The sequence below is a fragment of the Lonchura striata genome, chromosome 2 (genome assembly GCF_046129695.1).
Source record: "Lonchura striata isolate bLonStr1 chromosome 2, bLonStr1.mat, whole genome shotgun sequence".
In the NCBI taxonomy this organism is placed as follows: domain Eukaryota; kingdom Metazoa; phylum Chordata; class Aves; order Passeriformes; family Estrildidae; genus Lonchura; species Lonchura striata.
Genome location: NC_134604.1, coordinates 38,542,162 through 38,562,660, shown reverse-complemented (window position 1 = coordinate 38,562,660; position 20,499 = coordinate 38,542,162). Strand labels below are relative to the sequence as shown.

Genomic DNA, 20,499 nt, shown 5'->3' with positions numbered 1-20,499 from the left:
CTAATGTGGTAAGGGAATTACATTGTAAAATTCTGTGTTAGTTATGGTCACATATCAGTGATGGATATATCAGGCTGGACTCTGCAGCTGTTGGTGAACTCAGCATTTGTCGAACAGTGTTAAAAGAGCATGGAAGGAAAGGGAGACCAATTCCTCAATTCACCATTGACTGGAGAGCCCCACAATCAATGTCTTTTCCCCCTGCAAGGTCCTCTGCACTCTTCAACAGGGCAAGGACACTTACAGGGGGAAAAGACATTGAGCTATTCATGCTATGACATGATCTGCAGAGCTGATTTTCATTGCACACACGAGCTGCCAAGAACAGCTCCATGGCCAACACACATGAGAGAGACACCCTTCATGAGAAGCACCCAGTGGGAGGCAGATGCCCTGCAATGCCATCAAAATTCAAAATACATTTTCTAATTAGGTCACAATAGCACCTTAAACACACTCTGGAGAAAGACTGCAGGTTAGACTAAAAACAATAAAAAAAGCTAATGGCCTTCATTTACAAGATATGGAAGATCTTATTTCGGGTGAAGTTTTTATTAAGAGTTTAGCAGCATGGATGAAGCAGTCAGGACCGGCAAGTGTCCCTTGACTACAAGAATAGGCTGAGAAACCTAGAAACCCTCCACGACCACTGGGAAACCCTCCAGAGCTGCCCAGAGCAAATCCCTCCTCAAGGTCTGCTCTAACAACAAGGTCTGCTGTCTAACAACAGCTATAATATTTAAGTGTGAATGAACTGGAAATGTTCATGGCCAGGCTGCACAGGCTTCTGAGCAACTGGTCTAGTGGAAGATGTGCCTGCCCATGGCAGGGGTGTTTGAACTAGGTGGTCTTTAATGTCCCTTCCAACCCAAACCATTCCATGATTCTATGGTTTCTGGGCTGAAAAGAGGCACTGGGTACCCTGCATCTGTACTGCTGGTGGCCATCAGGATGTGGAGCAGCAGCAAACCACTGGATTTGTCTCAGTCTGTGAGAGCGAAGACGTGTGGGGATTTCTCAGGACAAGCCAAAGAAAAGAGGCTGTAAAAATCAGGATGTAGGACAGGAGGGTGAGGCAGTATTTTAGTATGGCACAGCAAACGTGGCTTTCAGACCCAGCAGGATTCTATGCCAGCTGGCTTTGTGAGTGCAAAAGAAAGCAAAGCCCAGTCTACTGAGAAAAGCAGCATTTGTACCAATTAAATTCTGACACTCACTAACCCCATATTAGCTTATATAAATATTAATACTACTTCAGTGTGAAAATATCCAGAGTCTTTCCAAATCTAGGTGCAGATGTGACAGTTCAGAGACAGCTTCCAGAGGCAGAATATTGCTGCTTTGCAAAGATGTACTGACCTACATGCACTATTTCTAAACCCAAAAGTGCATCTTGACTTAACCACTGCAGCAAATACTATTTCAGAGGTGCCAGGGGTCTGTCTCTGTTTAAACGGTGCCAAGAAAAGGCTAAGCAAGGTGTAAGCAGATTTTCCAGACACACAAGCATAACTTTAGGGTAAATTAATGAATAAAAATGTGCACAAGAGTTAAATTTGGTCTATTGGCCTGTTAGTTAGTTAAAGAATCTCTTAAGTAATCTGTATTAGACTGAAGAGAAGCTTACTGGGTTTGTTCAAAATATGTTAACACTAAACAAAGTAATGCAATGGCTTGAATTAAAACTTGTTTTTTCCAGAGCGCAGGAACATAATAAATCAATGCAGTAAATTACCCCTGTGCTGTGAAATTAACACCCATATACATGAAATAAAAGTAAGAATTTACAGCTCTGATCCATCAATTTTTTTATTAACTCCATCTTCTGTTTTATTTACATCACGCCCCTCACCCAAGAGTGACTGACTCGGCTCAGGCTGAATGTGGCACCCCTGGGAGCTGGTCAGCCCAGCTGCTCCGGCAGCAGCCCTGCCATCCTCCCCGTCCCACGCCACCCACAAAGGAGCACAGCCCTGTGACCCTATGCTCTGCCAAAGCAACCCCAAGCCCTCCCAAGCACACAAGCCAAGCTATGAGGAAAAGGCCTGTCTCTCCCAGCAGCCACATCAGGCTTTAGGGCTGACTTGCAGCTGCTGAAGATGCTGAGCTCCAGGAATGCCTTCCATGCTGCTGTGTGTATACACAGCTGGGAAACAAATGCCCAGGGGAATGCCTTTCCTTGTAGTCATGTAACCCCTAGAGTCACCTCAACTTTTTTAAAAACATATTTCCTACTCCCCTCACAAAACTGTGCTTTTGCAATATATTCCCCTTGCCCACTATAAAGGAAAATCCTATCTTGCTCTCTTGGACCTGCTACACTTAGGCTGCAGTGTCCACCAGTTAGCAGAACAAGGCTGCCTTGTTCTCCAGTGTAAATGGTTTATGGTTTCACACATGCTCATGTGCTTCATTATTCACTTAGTACTTGTACCTATGAATATCAGCTCATGAGATAAAAGTGTGTACCAAGGCACAAACTGATGCTTGGCTGTATTTCGATAAAAATATCAAGGTGATAAAAAGAAGGCCTTCATGGGAGGTTGCCCACACTGCCTTCCCAATCCTGACACACATGGGCGGGCTGCTCATGTTCCTGTCCTCTTCCATGAAGCACTCTATAAACCCCAAGCCCAAAGAGGAGGGCCATTGTCATCATGTATTTGTGCCCCCACAGCAGAGTCAGCCCCCAGTGAGAATACACCCAGGGCAACTTCAGTGCCCAAATATTGCTATCAGTGGCTTTTTAGCAGCTCTTCATTCCTGCAGGAGCAACTCTTCATCTCTCTAAAACCCACAGAGCAAACTGCAGGTAATAATCCTGAAAGGTCTGAAGCCTGCCTTCAAACAGATCTAAATGCACGTGATACATTTGCAGTTGGACTGCCTAAAATAGCCACCACAAGCTGGGACAGTCTATAAAAATGTGGGAAGTGACAACTTGTCTATTAAGAGGTTTCTTCTATCTACAGATATGGCATACAAGAAGTAATGTTGCTTCTGCTATCCAGATAATCAATCATGAGTGTAAGAATTGGCTGGAATTATGATCCTGAATTAGAACCAGGAACAAAACCTGGACTCTCTGTGTTCCCGCTTGATCAGACATGCAGTGGTCCATGTGCCTCCAGAAACCTGCCTGACCTGCATGAGCTACAAGGCAGCTGAAAGTGAGCTCCAGGGGAAGGCAAACACAATCACTGCTGACCTCCAAAGACAACTGAGAACACCCCTATGCTCCAGCAACCTCCCCATCTCTTCTGTCACTTCCCACCAAAAGATGTAAAAAATGCAGGATGCTTCCTTCACATTGACTCTCAGCAGTGGATTACTCACAGGAGTGAGATGTCAGTTTGCTGGCAGTGTTGAAACTTCCAAAGTGACACAGAAAATAAAGATCCCCTTTCTCAAATGACTATTCTCCCCCGACAGCAGGAGCATGCTCATTCAGCCCACGTATACAGCAATCGCAGCATATTTGGGTTCACATTAAACCTTTTCATCTTGATTATACAGCATGCTGTCGCATTTAGGGCTGCTGTGCAACACTCTACGTGAGTTACTGCTGTGCTGAATCCCAGCTAGAGTATGGGGCTGGCAGGCTACAAACCTCTTCTGTGCGTGCAGAAGTCTCCTGTACAAAACAACTGGAGTGTAAATTACTGTCTTAGAGAAAACTAGTGCACTGCAGGGAGACGGCTGAAAGCAGCCTTGTCAGAGGGCCCCAGGGGCACTCTCTAGGAAAATCCATTATGCTTTTATTTCTCGGACATCAGCATGCCATCAGGAGAAAGCCTTCTGATGTCAAGGCCGGGTGCTCTCCTTTGGGCAAAGGGATCTCTGCATACACACACTCTGTCAGCCTCACCGTTTTCAAAACAAACTCCAAGAGGCCACCTTGCCCAGTTCTCACTCCTCTGCATTTGGCACTGAATTGGATAGAAAAGGGATGATTTATCCTCTCTATAACAAATCACAGCCAGTCACTAGCAAGGATGCTTACTGAGTGTAAGAGGGGCCCTTTGGGAGTTGCCCAAGCAGCAAAGTTACTCATCCTGAAGCCTTTAAGCTCTCAGACAGCAATTTCCACAGTCCAAATGAAGATTAAACACTGCCAGTGTTAACTGTGAGAGTAAGATCTCACTGTTATGGAAAAGTATCCTGTCTGCTCAGCAGAAGGACAAAGAGCCAACTCACAGGGTGTGCCACCGTGCCACCAGGCTAGGGTGCTGCAGGGCTGCCACAAGCCCGGCTCCAGTCTTTGTCACAGGCTCACCCTGGCAGATAAGCAGGGCTGTGCTGAGCAGATTGCTCTGAGGGAGGAGCTCATGGAAGGGAAGCACAAGCATTAAACACTGTGAGTCCTAACTCTGCTACTTTGCCCAGATGGGATTTATGGGGTGGGGAGGGGGAGAAGGGATGCAGATGGAAGAGCATCTTCGGCCATTCCAAGTGTTAAAAATAAGTGAGATATGCGCCTTAGGGCTCAGCAGATTGAACACAGTGATTATACATTCTCCATAATTCCTCACCTGGGCTTACGCCTGAGAAGATCCTGACCCCTTCTTATGCCACACATTGCAATAGGATTGCCCAACCAAATGTTGAAAATCTATTTAGTGAACAGCATTTCCGTACACAAAATTAAAAATGTTCCCTCTCACATCTATTCCTTCTAATTTTTTAGCTGTTTAGAAATTTAGCAGAAGATATAAATAAACTTTAAAAAAAATCAAAACCCTAGAATAAAAGTAGGAGCATGAAAACAAGCAGGAGCGCTGCGCGAATTCTCTGAACTCCCGTCATAAAGATCGGCAGATTGCTCTGAAAGATCCCCTCAACCCTCAAGCTCCAGACCACGCTGGAGGGTCCCCACAAGCCCAATGAGTAAGCAAAGCTGGGTACTCCCTGGAGTGAGGAACACAGGCTGCCAAGCACAGGTAGGCACCCAGCAGAGCATCCAGGACCTCAGGATACATCTCCTGAGGCAATTTCTTTATCAGCCTCATTCAGCAAAGGCACCTGGGGTACAGGCATGAGTAGAGCTGCTCTGCATGAGTGCCATGCTCCACTGCCAGATAACAACAGTATTTTAACTTAAAACAATCACCATCTCTGCCACACTGCACCCACAGGCTACATCCCCAGCTGTTAGAAATCAATGCAAACAGATTTTTTTTTAAAGGCCAGAGGGACGTTTAGGTCATCTAAACTGGTTTTTTTGTGTGTGTGTGTGTAAAGCAAGCTGTAGAATCAAATCCATCTACTTTCACATGGAACCTTATTACATGTGCTGGACAGCCATCATGTCACTCCAGTGGTGCTACACCAGCTAATAAAAGAATGAAACAGTGCTCTGTAACCTGCAACAGCTTGAAACTGCTTCCTAGCACTGCTCTGCAGAGTCAGTGCAGCAAAGTCTCATCCCTGTAGATGCAGGGAAGAGGCAACAGCCAGCAGCGATTCAGTGACCCAGGACAGAGTGATTGCTGCAGCTGCACATCTGCAGCAGCACATCTGCAGCACATCATCTACCAGCACCTTTGCGCACCGATGCAAAGCAGAATGCTTCAAACACACGCAAGATGCTTTAGTCACATAAACTATCAGAAAACAGGGGTTTGGAAAGTAAACCAGTGCACCCTGAAGGGGAGAAAGCCAATAAATATGTAAATTGCATTTTCCCACTGCCCTGAGGCAATAGGGTTTTGTTACCTGTTTTGGGATTGATCACAAAGAAGTTCTGGGGATTTCCACTTGTAATCCGGTAAGTCAGTTTTTCATTAGTGCTGGAGTCAGGGTCCTGAGCTTGGATCTGAATGACAGATACATCCTTTGGGGAGTTTTCCATGATGACTGGGTAATAGATAGGCTCAGAGGTGAGAGGGGCATTGTCGTTCACGTCCTCCACTTCAATGTAGACTTCAATGGTAGTGTAGAGTGGGACAACACCATGATCAGTCGCATACACTGTCAACCAGTAGGATCTGGTTGTCTCCCGGTCAAGAACGTCTGCTGTGTAGATAACTCCTGTAGAAAATCAGCAAGCAGAGGATGTAATGAATAGAATCAATAAAACATCACAGATATTTTCATTTGGCTGTACTACAGAAATGTGTTCAGCATATAACAAAGGCTCTACCTGTAGAAAAATTCAAGTCATCCAACAGATGAAAACAGAAGACTGAGCTCAGGAATTGTTTTGTGAACTCAGCTCAACATCTCAATCTTTTGTCCCAAGAAATTGAGAGGGAAGGAAGGTAAAAGGATGGCTCTTCATAAATGGCCTAATGCCACAGCAATTTCTTTGCTAGAACTGCAGCTGGCAGAGTAACAGAAGAAACACCATCATTTTTCTGCTTTGTGATGCAAACTTGTATAAGCCTTGGTAGGGAGGGATACAACTATTGACAATGAATTGCAAAAAAAAAAGAAAAAAAAGGCAGCTTTTCTTATCTAGTTCCTGCCTATTCCCTTGCTAAAGAAGAAAATCTAGGAGGCAATTTAAAATGAATCCATCCAAGTTCAGAAAATATACAGTAAATTTAAAAATGAGCTCCCTCATTGCACGATGCCAAAATCTTGGACAACAAGCAATCAAAAGCTTACACAGTAGCCCTTAGACAATGAATATAAAAAATATATTTCTATCCTCTTTTATCACACAGGCTTGGCCACTTTACCTACTGGTGTAAGAAAACATCAGTTGTTTTTCCACTTGGTCCTAAGAAACAAAAGAGAAAGTCTTTCTGTGTATAAGGAGATGAAAATGTTCTTGATATATGTGCCACAGAAGTGGTGAGGAAGTGCATTTTCTCATTCTGATGCTGATGTGATTCTGGCTCAGAGCCACAGACAGGGACTGAATTACCAGCCCTGTGCCTGTACTGTCCTGGCATGAAGGGCTTCCTCTCACCTCATTTCTGCCTGAAGTGCTTTAGAAACCCATCCTCCTCCTGACATTAACACCTGGTTTGTGTCTGGTTGGAACCAGATGACCCTTCAGGTCCCTTCTAAACCAAACCAAACCATTCTGTGATTCTATGACAAAGCAGAAACTCTGCCACTCTAAGTCTTGCTTGTATTGCCATAGTCCAGACCTTCATTGGCTTAAACACTGACCATGAGTGCACAGATACACCAGTACCACACACAAAATCACACCAGCATCAAAATAAGCAAATGCACTTCCTCACCACTTCTGTGGCACATATATCAAGAACATTTTCATCTCCTAATACAGCATTGTTAATCTTGAGACACACTAATGCAGTGGATCTCAAACTTAAGAAATACTCAAAAGGACTGTTTGCAAACCACCAAATCATGTTATTAGTAGATAGCAAATGATGGAGAAATTGCAGGGCAAAACAGGAACATAAAAAACCTGAATTTAGTCTCAGATGTCTTTGATGCTATTTAGAGCAAAATTATCAGTTAATTATTGAGGACAGAGCAGCTCTAAGGTCAGCACTAATAAAAAAAATGTGTGTCTTTTTGACTTTTTTTTAAGGATTTGACTGCACTCTTTCCAATACAGCTTTAAGTCTTAGAAAAGTTTTCAAGGTAGCACAGAACCCAAACACACAGTCACAGAAATGCCACATGTATTTGCTCTTCTAAGATACCTTTTTTTTTTTAATACTACAATTTTGTTCAAGCTTTGGATTTTTTTTTTTTGTGTGTGTGTCTTTTAATGCTAGTTTGAACTAACAAGTATACTCCTAACATTTGATCAACCATATAATAGAGGAAGGGGAAAGGTGCAGCCCTGATTCTGGTCATGTATGGGCTTAGGTCATTTCGTAGTAACCTCAGATCCATGTCCTCTTCACTCAGAAGTATTATTCGCCCATTGTAGGCGAGTAGGGCAGCACTGGAGGACAAAAGCAGAGTGTATTCTAAATATTCTTGTTGGCAGCAGCCTGTGCTATATAATGAGTTTCTGTAGAAACATAGGTGAAATATATGGTGAACTGCGATGAAAAAAAGCCTACAAGTCCAGAAGAGAAATTATGCTGCAGGGATGAGAAGTGCCCATAACAAGCAATAGAAATAAATAAATAAAAATAAATAAATCTACATAGGAAAGAAACAGGGGAAAAAAAGATGAATATTAGTGATACTAGAGATCATGATTTACTCAGAAGACAAGAAGAACTATTTTACATCTTTAAATAAAATTTGAAATAAATAGGTTTCTCCCCCAGTGAGAGCACAGAAGGTTTTAGCAGATTAACCTATGTTTATGAAGCTGAATTTCACTGATACTGAGGTGATAATAAATCTACCTTGAGTCATTCCTTCATTTTATAACTCCTGGCAACAGTTACTTTTCATTTCTGTATTTCAGAAAGGAAGGATCATTGAACAAGCATTAGGTACTGCCAATAGGTCTGCTACACTGGTTCTTAGTTTTACTTTTGATTTATAAAAAGGTCCCAGATACAATTAATTCCTTTTCACTCAATAAGTCTTGTTGCTCCACCTGTCAACTCCACACAGCAGCTTGATAACAAAGAAGACTTTTATTCACTTTCAGGTTTTCCACATGGAAATCCTGCCATTATCCTAGGAATACCTTCTACCATGGTCTTCAATGTTCTGTCCAAAATACTTCCTTGCTGTACACTCGTATATGGATATAAAGGTAGTACCCACAAGAATACACAAGCTGCCCAAATATTTAATGGATCACTATACACAGGTGTGGATGACATCCTTCCAGAGGGATGGCAAATGCCAGCTTTACATGAGGTGTTAACCCTTGAGACTAATGATGATATTTGGTCATCAAAACTGCTTTTTCATCACTACGGAATGAATGCAAAGAGCTGACAGAGCTGGTATCAGGGGCTGCAAAACATTGCCTGGGCAGTTCACAGATAGGTTCTCACTTGCTTTAGCTAAGAGAAAGGAGGGGAATATCCTTGGATAAAATCACAATAAATTCAGAAAACACTCCTCTTACTTCAAAGCTCATAGATATTAACAGGTAATAGCTCTTGCTATTATAGGAGCAGAAAGAAGGAGAGGCCTGTGGGAGCAGCTCTAAGGGCTTTTCTTGGATGGGTTTTGTTGTGCACTCTTTCCACTCCCTTGCTAATTAAAAGATAAATGTGAGCACAGTAAGGATGCCTGGACTAAAAAAATCCAGAAGAAACACCTTCAGAAATCATGAAAATTTCAAAGGGACTAAAACCAAAAAAGTTCCAAGATTTTGCAGACACATTTCTGAACAAGACAGATAAAACAGGTGTTCTCATCCACTGGGATGCTACACCATGGTGGCACCACGGTGTTTTTATGTAAGACAGCTGAAATCCAACCACAAATCTGAGCCACCTCTTTATGTCACACTCAGCTGGATTTTGCAATAACCTGAAGGTCTGGAGCCAGCACTACCTGAGGCTCAGGGCAGCCTCAGAAATAAAGCCAGCCAACAATCCAAAAAGCAGTGCCACCAATATGCTTGCCACTGCATACCTCCAAGTACATATGACCCATGCAATTTGCCAATCACCACGTGCATTACAAACACTGTAAGTGAAAAATAACAACAGAGTGCATTAGTTGCTGAATAAAATCCTCAGCACATTTAGAAGTAAATTAAGTGCAGCCCTTGGGCTTGGCAATGTGCCAGCAATGCAAAGGTTGTGGGCTTGTTTCTTTTTAAGGCTTGTCTTCCCTCTTTCCCTGAGAAAATGATGGGATAATGCTTTCTGTATGGCTTCTGCAACTGGACACAATGAAACATAGCATTATGAAGGATGAAGGTTAGAAAAAAAAAAAAAAAAAAGAAACCATTAAAGTGGATAAGGAATTGGCAAACTGGATTTCCCTCTTTCCTCTCCCACTGATTTGCTGTACATCTGTCACCAGACCACTTCAAATGATGTGGTCCACCCAAAAAATATCTGAAAGTCATGTATTTACTATCCTGACGAGAAACCTGAGAGGCTCTTAAAACAAAAAAGGATTAGAGAAAAGCATTATTTCTTTCATCACCTCTTTTTTGCCCCCTGTTTGTTTACTTTACATATTTGACAGTACTGTGTATATAGTTAGTGTGATTGATGGACCTGCCACAGCTCTTTAAGAGAATGTTTACTGGAGCTGTCAGCCTGGCTGTTTACATAGGTGCCCATCACCATGGATATCTGCTACACACATACGTTCCTCCTAAAAGTCAGATCATCCTTCATGAATACCCTCAATAGCACACACATTGAAAGGAGCTCAATTCTGTTTAGTTTTTTCAAGGCAAGATTAAAAGACAACTTGGTGGTCTGTAAGAAGCTCTGCATGGAAAAGTCAAAAGAGAGTAACAAAGCTCTTTAATCTAGCTGAGAAAAGCAAACTGAGGTCTGATGGCTAGAAGTCAATGGCAGAAAAAGGAGAGTGCAAATATTCAACAAGGAGGATATCTAGCAGGAGCAACTGCTTGTCAGGGGTAGGCCAGAATCTCCCATCATTTGGCACCTTGGTACTGAGACAATAGAACCTATTCTTCTTTCCAAGTTATTGGCTTAGCTGCAGAAACGAATGTAGAATGTTATTTTTCTGAGTGATTCAGTAGCCCATGTTATAAAAGCTGCCAGTAGAAGTAGCCATACACTCAGTAAATGATGAACAAGATATGGGGAAAGAAGACTGACTATGAAGTATCTGCTACTCTTCTAAAAATTATCACACAGAAATGCCACATAAAAATACTTCGTTCTCTCCTTTTCAAAATACTGCAATAGTTTTGCAGGGGGACATGTTGCATCAGCTATCAATTGAGAAGAGCCTCAGTGACAAAAGATGTTGCTTATTCTCCTCAACCCTTTCCAGGAGTATGAGCTAATTGCACAAATGTACATCTCAGACTGGGAAATCAAGAAAGGTTAGATAAGATGAATGGCCCACTTATTTCCAGAGCATGGCCCAGGAGCAGCTGTAGGGGCTATAGAGTACAATTTGCTCTACAGGGCAGGAGGAGTGGGAGGCAGCAAAGGCAGAACATGCCCTCATCATAAGCTGCAGCACAGGATAGAAGTGACACTGCAGTAACACACTCCCAGATACTCTCAGCTACCAGAGTGCAATACGCTCGTACCCACCCAAATCCAGTTCCTTGCTAGTGCAAATGCAAGATTTGGTGGTTAAAGTCACTATAAAAACATATAAACTTCAGGGTGACTGAAGCACTAAGGGTACCACATGCACCTTTCCTGACTCCAGACCCCAGGATACCAGCAAACTCCCTCATGCCCAAGGGCATGTCAGCTTCTGCCATGAAATGCTAGAAGAAAACAATTCCAGAGCCCCCATCTGCCTCTCCCTCCTTCAGCTTCCAAACAAAGAGGCTCAGTGCAAACCAGCTACAAAGCAGAAGCTGGTTTGTCCCCAAATTAAAATGACAGATATGAGGCCGCCAGGAATGCCATCTAACAGTGAAGTACTCAGGGCTGTTATATCTTTCAAAGGAAGAAACAGAAAAATCACGGACTCCAAAATGCTACTAATTATTCATGATCCTTTATCAAAGACTCTTTGAGTCTCCTGAAAGTAAACACAACACCTTGGTTGTCACCAAGCTGTCAGCTAAAGGTCTTCGTTTACATTGCCTCGCTGGGAAAAAAGTAATAAATAAAAGTAGCTTGAGAAGAAAACAGTTGAATAATGAGTTTTAAATTTCTTTTCTGTCTAAAATACAGAGGGGAAAGAAAGAACTTACATACCTCATCCGGCTGCACCAAGATGAAGGCTTTACATCTGCCTACCCACTCTCCTATCCCCAAGATCTGGCTGGAACCTTCCCCCACACATCAGCACACAGGGGAGCCATGGAAAGATTTGTGAGTGCAAATGCAAATGTCAGAGCTAATTCAGATTCCTTTCATTGAGCAGAGATGTGATTTTTGAAGGACACTTAGTGGAGAGCTATTGTAGGCAGGAAAACTTTAAAAATGTTGCAAGCCCATTATTCATCAAACCAGTGAATGTAAAATCAACCAAAATGTCATGATTTGTAGACAGGAATTTCACAGCAAATTGAGGAAGAATATTTATGATTTCAAGAAAACTAACATTATACATAACCCATTGTTTTTGTTAGTTTTTTATTTAGGTCCTTCACATAGAACAGTTTTGTGTGCATGAAAGCAGACTGCATGCATCTTTTGGGAGATATTTTATTAATTAAAGGGTAAATTGAAGATATAACCCAAAGGATTAAACAGTTTTAGCATAAGAAAGACATGAACCTGAGCATCAATGCCAGACCAATTCAGCACACTGGGGCCACAGAAGCCAGTGGGAATCAGAATAAGCCACAGACCCCTTTTTAAAGTCTTCTCAAGCCATAAATAACCAGGGCCAGTTCTGAATGCGGGCAGCGGTATCACATCAGCCACAAACTCAAGCGGAGCATGAAGGAGACCGATCGCTCATCCCCCCCACCGCTCGCAGCCGGCAGCTTTGAAAATCTGCCTCCTTACTCTGGTGATTAAACGCTATTTCAAGGCCTTCATTTAAGGCCCCCCACTGCGCAAAGTGTGCCCTCCTGTTTTTATTTTATTGCACAAATTTTGTAGGCTTTACTGTGTATTAAAACACAAACTCAGTTCCTATTGAAGCAAGAAGAAAAAGCTCCACTGACTTAAATGGAGATTAGATCATGCCCAGGAACGAGTCCAAAAGCAATATTAACTTTGTGAGGCTATACATACCTACAACTTCCTAATATTCTTATGTCTGGTTGAAATACAAAAACATATATCATAAACCACTCTTGTCAGACAATGAAAGGCAGGTTACATTCCTATCTAGGGCTTAACTTCTGGTTTTCTCTTTTTTGCTGATGTTTTCAATGTACAGATTTACTGTTACCTCAAAGTACAGTTTCTGTGGTGAATATCACATCTGAGTTCCCAGAGCAGTAAAAGAGAATTAGAAAACCAATCCTCATCAAAGCTATTTCCAACAACACCAAATTAGTCTGCAAATAAACCTTTTACCATGATATTACACACAATATCACAACCATCACAACCAGCCAGAATCGTGGCAAGGACATTCATCGTGTCAATAAATGTAACATATCTGCATTCAATGGATAAGTAGGTAAATAATATACAGTTTGCAACTCAGGCTGGCCATGACATGCCAGAATGTGTTTCTGAGGCAAGTTGTTGGCTCTTCCCAAAGGAGGGAGAACTGCTGCTGCTGTGAGCAGAGCGCCAGTGCACAGAGTAAATCACTCCTGCTCACAGAGGAAACCACCACCAGGCAATGCTTTAGAGCCAACACAGCAAGCTGGATTGAAATCTAGATCAGGAATGTACGGAAGCTCCCAGATTTGAATGGCTGGAGCTGATGGTCTTTTCCAACCTTAATGATTCCATGATTCTTCTGATCTCTGAGGTGTTGGTCCAGTCAAAGATAGGGAGGGATACTCGTGTGACTTAAATGCAAAGTGCAGCTGTCAGGGCCATTAAATCAGGTACAGCACATCATCACAGCTTAAACTGGCAGGACCTTGACACCAGGCTAGGAAGGGTGTCCTGCCTGAGCAGGAATCCTGGCCAACCCTGCCTCAGGCTGCAAAACATAAAAGTAACCTAATTTACTACAGGTAGCGGAGAAGTTCAGCAAACTAAAAGCAATAGTCAAGTTCAGGTCTGGCCACTGCCTTCTCAAACAAAAATAATTATTTTAAAATGTATTTTAATTTTTAAATAATCATATATGAATATATTAATATTTATGAAGGCATTAGTATTTTTATATATATTTATGTATATATATACATATACAAACATACATACATATATATATATATACACACACACATATGAGCAATGTGATTCCAAGGGTAAATATTGCATACTGAATTGGCAGTGACACCCACCATAAGGACTGAGTTTTCTCTGGAGTCATATCACATCTCCCCAGATGTCCCAAGGCTGACACCAGGGTTGGGGTGCCACAGGGGCAAACGTCCCAGTGAAGCAGCATTTTAATAGCACTGAAACAGAGGCACATCTCAGATTAGGTGCTTGACCTTGCAGGCTATTTATATTTTGAGTTTTGAGGAGAGTTTCTTCTCTCTTTAACTTGAAATTACTTAAATTCAAAGCTGAGTTCCTTTGCTTGCTTTATTTGAGGCCAAGGGGGAGGCTTACAACTTCACATCAAAATGAGCTATCACTTAAATACGACATCTTCAAGGTCACTTACACATCAATTGCAGAGCCATTTTCCAAACATATCATCAAGACACTGAACCAGAGGCTTAGTCAAATAAATTCTCTATCTTCTTCCACTTATGAATTAAATGAAATAAGATGTGCCAACATTTTTACCTGACTAGGCTTTATTACCATTTTTGTGTCTTCTATCACATCCCTCTACTTATTATAAGAAATATCCATATTCATCTTGCTTTAATATCTTTCACTTGGGGAAAAAATATTAAAAAAACTCATATATGGATGAACAAAAAATTACAGAATGGACAACTCTGGAACAAATTGCTTCAAATGCACAAATACAGGAAAGAAACCTCTCATTTATGAATAACCTCTATCAAAGTCTAACACATTCCATCACTGTCAGGCAGTGGAGTAAAACTCAGCAATAAAACTAGGCTGAGGAGTCATGAAGCCCCACTGAAGACTAAACTGCTGCCATGTTCCATTCCCTACTTGTCCCAAGTGCTTGAGAACAACAGGGCAAACCATGACAAAAGGGATTTGTTGCCACCCTGCATGGCTTGAGCCATATTGTCCAACTTTTAGGAATCTGGGCTGCTACTGGCATCTCTTTAGTGGTGGTAGACCCATCTTACCCTTTGGTCTCAGAAGCACAGCAAAATCAATGCCTATGCACTTTGTGAACTTTGTGCTATTCCCTGGATATGCACAGGCTCAACTTGTCAGCCAAATGGGCAAGAAAAACAAACAAAACCCACAATTTTCTGTCTGTGGAAGATGTCATATAAAATTCAGATACCTCAAATTTTCACAAAATCTTGAAGGAAGATCTACTGTGGGTATACATTCTTAATGTAATTCAGAAGGAAAACAGTTGATGGTATAATTTCACTCTACTGACTATGCCTTCGTTTTTTTACTTTTTTTAAAGCAGTCATGGGTACTGCATTTCTAGCCACACATGAATTACATACTGGGAGCTCTCTTCATTATTAAAGTCTCTCTGTATGTATTTCCCCACCCTGGATCTGATTGTCCCTACAGCAAATGACAACTTCTGCCTTATTTTCTAAGCACTTCTGGGATTTCAAAACCCTTGCATGCCTTGTGCCCACCTCCGCAACCTTCCCAACCAAACCAAATGTGGGAATGGCACCAGCAGAAATCCTCACCAAGGATGAAAGCTATTAACTCTTAATAATAATCTGTTTCAATGGGGGCATTTTTTCTCAAAGGTTCTGACTAATGCCCAGAGTAACCCAGATTTTTCACACATCCTCTTTAGTAGATTAATAAAGAGATCAAAGTCCGACCCATGTGTCCTCTGCCTGCAGGACTGGGAAGTTATTTTAAAAAGAAGGGTTTGCTCCTGGTTATTTTAGAAATAAGATCATAAGTGCAGCAAAGATGAAGCAGAAAGAAAAGATGGAGAAAAAAGGCAAAGGATGCTCAAAAGGATTCTGATGAAAGGCCTGGCAAGGGACTTCTGTACAGGGTCCTCTTCCTTTACACAAAGATCTGCATCTTTTGTAGCCCCGACAGAACAAGACACTGCTTTGGGAGCCCTTCTGCAAAATCTGTGCCAATCTGCTCCAGGTGTTTTGCACCAGCAGTGAGGGAGGTGGAGGGAAGCAAAGGCAGCTCTGCAGGGGACCCTGGCTGCTGGGGAAGGCTGCCCTGGAGAGCAAGTAATCCTGCATACTGAGCAGTGCTGGCCCAGGATGGTTGGCCAGAGCAGACAAGGAAGTATTGGGATATTCCAGCTAGAAAATGTCTTTCCCTTTTCAGTTATATACATTATACTGAAATCAGAGTACGTATATTTTACTGGAAAAAGAGCAATGTTCCCACTTACTCCTCCGCTCTGTCCTTCTTACTTGTTTCTCTTGGCCCACAACAAATGAACAACCCTATGAAAAAAGTAACATTACCCTGGAATCTGCCTTTATCTCTCTATCCAAACATTAACCCAGAGGAGCAGTCAAAAAGGAGAGAAAGAGCACCTCTTAAATGGCTTAATAGCTATGCTACCCCTGAACATGAACACAGCAGGAAAGAGGAGGGTGATGCCCAAAGCCAGCACAGGAGCATCATTTAACCTGTCCATGCTTCCTTTTCTCAGACATACCATGCATAACTCTGGAGCCTGTTTTAAAAAGCATGTAAAAAAAATTGGAGAAGATGAGCAAAAAAAGGCTCCAAAAACAGTCTGAGGAGCAGAAACAATGATTTACAGTAAGGGAGTTTAAGATTTCAATCTGCTAAGCTTATTAAAAAGAAGATGAAGAGGCAACTTGATTAGAAGAATCCATGTAAGGTTCATGGGAAATATTACTGGGAAGCAAAGGGCTCTTTAATCTAAGAAAATAAGGTGGAGCAACATTTAATGATTGGAAACTGAAGCCAGGAAAAATAAAATTAGCAATCAGCTTGATACTCTTTATTATTTTTTTTTTTTTAAGCGGATGATTAATTCCTGGAATAATCTCAGACATCTGCAAATGAGAGCTACAAACTGTTGAGGGAGAAACATTTCATGGCAAATATAGGCTATGGTTTAGTTAGAGAAATATCATTTAGTAAAGATGTATAAAAGTGATATATAATAGACAGAGATATAAAAGGGATGAGATCAAATGATCTGATTTTTTTCTGGTTTTAAGCACTACAGATCTGTGAACACTGTCCAGCTGTTTTCTCAGAGGAGCTCAGTAAAGAAGTTCACTGGGTGATGCTGGGCTGCTGCAGTGCTCCCAACATGCCCAGCTCCACTCCCACGGTCACTTTATTCCAACAACTTCATTGCCAAGGCCACAATGGGGAGAAAACACATTTTAATGAAAAAAAGAAGCTCCTGGTATCTTCTTGCTTTACGTATGAGGACATGAAAGAAACTGTAGAAGCTGTTCTAGAGAGGTGCATCAGAAGCAGCCGAATGCTGGATGTGACCAGTGGTGAGCCTGGAGCAATGCCCACTGCTCCTGTCGGGGCAGAGCACCAGGTGGGAGGCACTGCAGGGATGGCAGACAGGCAACAGCTTGGTCTCAGATTACAAGATGCTCTCAGACAAGCAACTTTGTGGCTTTGTGAGAACGATCAATTGTCCCTTGGTTTCTCCGAGTGAAATTTCCAGTGGTAAGGTTCATCAATATTGTAGCAGGATGTTTCTGTTTTGCAAAGAAGAGACTTTGCATTTCAGCAGGAGATGCAGAATGGACACAGTGATACCTGAAGTTTTATCTGGACCCATTTTCAGGACTTTTCTCAAGTCCATAAAATGGAAATTTTTTTTTCTCTAGATCACATTGGTTTTGTGTACCAGGCACTAAGGTACTCCACGGTAAGAATGTCAAAAAAAGAAGGTGACTTGTTTGGATCAGTACTACTGCTTTAAATTGCCTGGAAGCAAAACATTTCCGTTTTTCTTAAGTATGCTTTTAGGTGTACTCTATCCTCTCTTCTCTAGAGAGGCTGAGCAATAGACTCATCACCTTTCATCCTTCTTATCTATAGCATTTAAAAACACCTCAAGCTGCTGCTTCTGCCCTGGGCAGAAGTTTCAGCAACTGCAGCAGAAAAAAATTCAAGAGGCTTTGCCTGGAGGCCAAAGTTTTGTTGAGATCACCTGCCGACATTGAGAAGATTAGAAGCATTTCTTTTGTTTGCTTCAAAAAGGACAGGAGATCTGTTTTCCCTTGTTGAACATACACAATGCTGTCTCTGGTAGCATTTCTAAGAACAAGAATGGTTCTAACACCCCAAACCTATTTCACAAATGGGAAATTAACCACCACAAAGCAGTCCCCATGAGACACCTTTTGCATAGATGCTGAACCTCTGCATGGAAACCACACTAGCATGATGTTTTTATTCACAATGTCATTCTGGATTTAACTAAGTAGTGCCACAAGCCCCCGTGGTTAGCTGTGTTAGCTGAAAAGCTGATACCCACCAAATCATGCCAAAACCCACCCTCCTTAAAAGTCTGTGGGGTTTGTTTCATTGTTTTTTTTTTTTTTTTTTTTTTTTTTTTTTTAATGTTCTTATTTTGTGTGAAGATGGCACAATGTCCTTTCAACTCTCTTGAAGCTTTTTTTCTGATTTCCCAATAACTACCCCACCAGCATACACCTTTTACCAAAAACTCCCAACAGTCTTCAAAGACTTCTTACAATTAAGCTGACTCTCCCTTAGTATGGAACAAATATCTACAAAAAATGCGAAGTGTATCCCCTGATTCTTCTAAGTGTCTTTCTAATAATAAAGTCTTAGAGACAGCTACAAGCTTTGTATGGAAGGCACCTCACCTACAGCCCTATCTGTGACTGCAGAAAGTGTAATAACTGGGATCCATTTCCATGTTGGATTTTTTCCAAATCCCCTTGAGCAACCTCACGGTATCTCCACAGGAAAAACTGCACATGATCACTGAGATAGTCAGAAGTTTAATTTTCTACCTTTCATACTGGAAATGGAACTGGGGTTATAACATCAAACCTAATGCAGACCCTGCACAAGCAGACCATAATTACACTTCTGTTTCACTCTCCATGCTCTGCGCAGTAATAAATCCAAGGTTCAAAGAGTATATAGTAATATGATAGCACCAGTTTTTTAATCTTGGGGAAGCACTAATCTTATATTTATCTTAAAAAATCTTCCACAGGTAGGATATTCTTCTTTGGACAAGGGAACAGAAGGGAGAAGAAAGCTGAGATACACAAGGGACTGTGGAAATGAGAGCTGTACAATAAAAGCCTTGACTCAGACAACTCTATTGTGATTACTGGGAACAGTGCCAGTGATTCTGTGGGTGCTTCCTTTTGGCTCTGAAGAGAGAGAAGCAAATAAATGTGCTCTGGCTGCTGCACTCCAAAGTATAACCTTTCACATAAGACATAGAGGTCAGCCCTTATCCTACTAGAATCTTCCAAAGTCATGACACTTCCTACCAGCTTTACCTGTTCACACTTCCAAGAGATGTAATGGCTCTACTCACATCACTGGGAAGCAAAGTGGGCAGCCTGGCACTGAAGGGGTGCTGAGACTTCAGCATCCACCGAGATGTTCCCTCCCTGTTCAGGGCAAGGCTCAGATGCAGTCTGTCGGGGTAAGTATTGCCTTCCCCAGGTGGTGTATTTATACATGCATATCAACTGCAGCAGCTCAATTTTAAAGTGGTTTATGATGAAGCGAACTAAGGTCCCTAAAGAGACAAGGCAAGTGAGTGTCCTGATAAAGTAAATAATGAAATGTTGCAGTACCAATATACACTGGGTGATCCCTTGAGGGAAACCACAAGCATGAGCCCTAATGAAATAAGACACGGAAAATAAGAACCTTGCTGTGGACACAACACTTAGGTGCTCATTATGCACTGCAGCGACTTCTATCACTTTATCACACTTAATCATCATAATGAAATGTTGTATATATGTACAGACAGGTATGATATGTATAAAAATACTTGTACATACACACTTACAGACGCATATATTCCAAAAGAAAAACGGGAAAAGGAAAGGCGATTTATTTTCTGTAAATGGCCAGACATAAATGCATAGGATGCTTTATCTGCGTGGATTGCCTTGAAAATCTATCCCTGTATGCAGTTAAATCTATCATTGTAAGCTTTCATAAACAGTTAGCAATTTAATCTGATTTGTGAGTATTTCAGCTTTTAAAAATATACTTGTATTTTATGCTTTAAGTTCCTTAACACTCACTAATACCAGTGTGGGCTTTGCCTAGGGCTAATTGATAGGCTGCACTTATGAAAAGTCTATTTGTCTATTTACACACCATTCTGAAATGGAGATTATATTTTCTCTGTTTGAAATGCATCAGTTTGAGGAAATAAAAAAATAGAATGTAATTATTTATTTATAATGCAACTTTGCTGACTGTGAAAGCAATAAACCTTATCAAACAAAACCCAAGAAATTATCCCTGATCCAAGAGCAGAAGCATGGTTCCCTCTAATTGAGTTTCCTTTGCTCTTATCTTCTCAAGATCCCTTAGACTGTTTTCCAATTTTAATTTCATTTCTTCCATTAGATGCTTCTAACCTATGACCTGCATTTACTGCCATCCATTTATCTTCCATTCTTAATTGAGATGCAACATGTCCACTTGTCCATTGCTGAGCACTAAAACTCTGATAGCACACTTGATAGGTACTGGCTTCTTCAGGAAAGCTTACTTGGGAAAGTGCAGTCCAAGACTTGATTCCTGAACAGGTAAATCTGTTCCATTAAACTTGAGTTTACCTTACAAACATACTGTGATGAGGACCAAA

At 41.6% G+C, this 20,499-nt stretch overlaps 1 protein-coding gene across 8 annotated transcripts in view; it reads right to left on the bottom strand.

The window, feature by feature from the left end:
* The window catches only part of FAT3 (FAT atypical cadherin 3), a 396,477-nt gene that overhangs the window by 209,006 nt on the left and 166,972 nt on the right, over positions 1-20,499 (bottom strand). For all 8 annotated transcript variants that reach the window (XM_021544996.2, XM_021544998.2, XM_021544993.3 and 5 more), the window contains one exon: positions 5,716-6,030. In XM_021544996.2, coding sequence (XP_021400671.2) covers positions 5,716-6,030 — 315 coding nt within the window. The remainder of the gene's footprint in view (positions 1-5,715; positions 6,031-20,499) is intronic.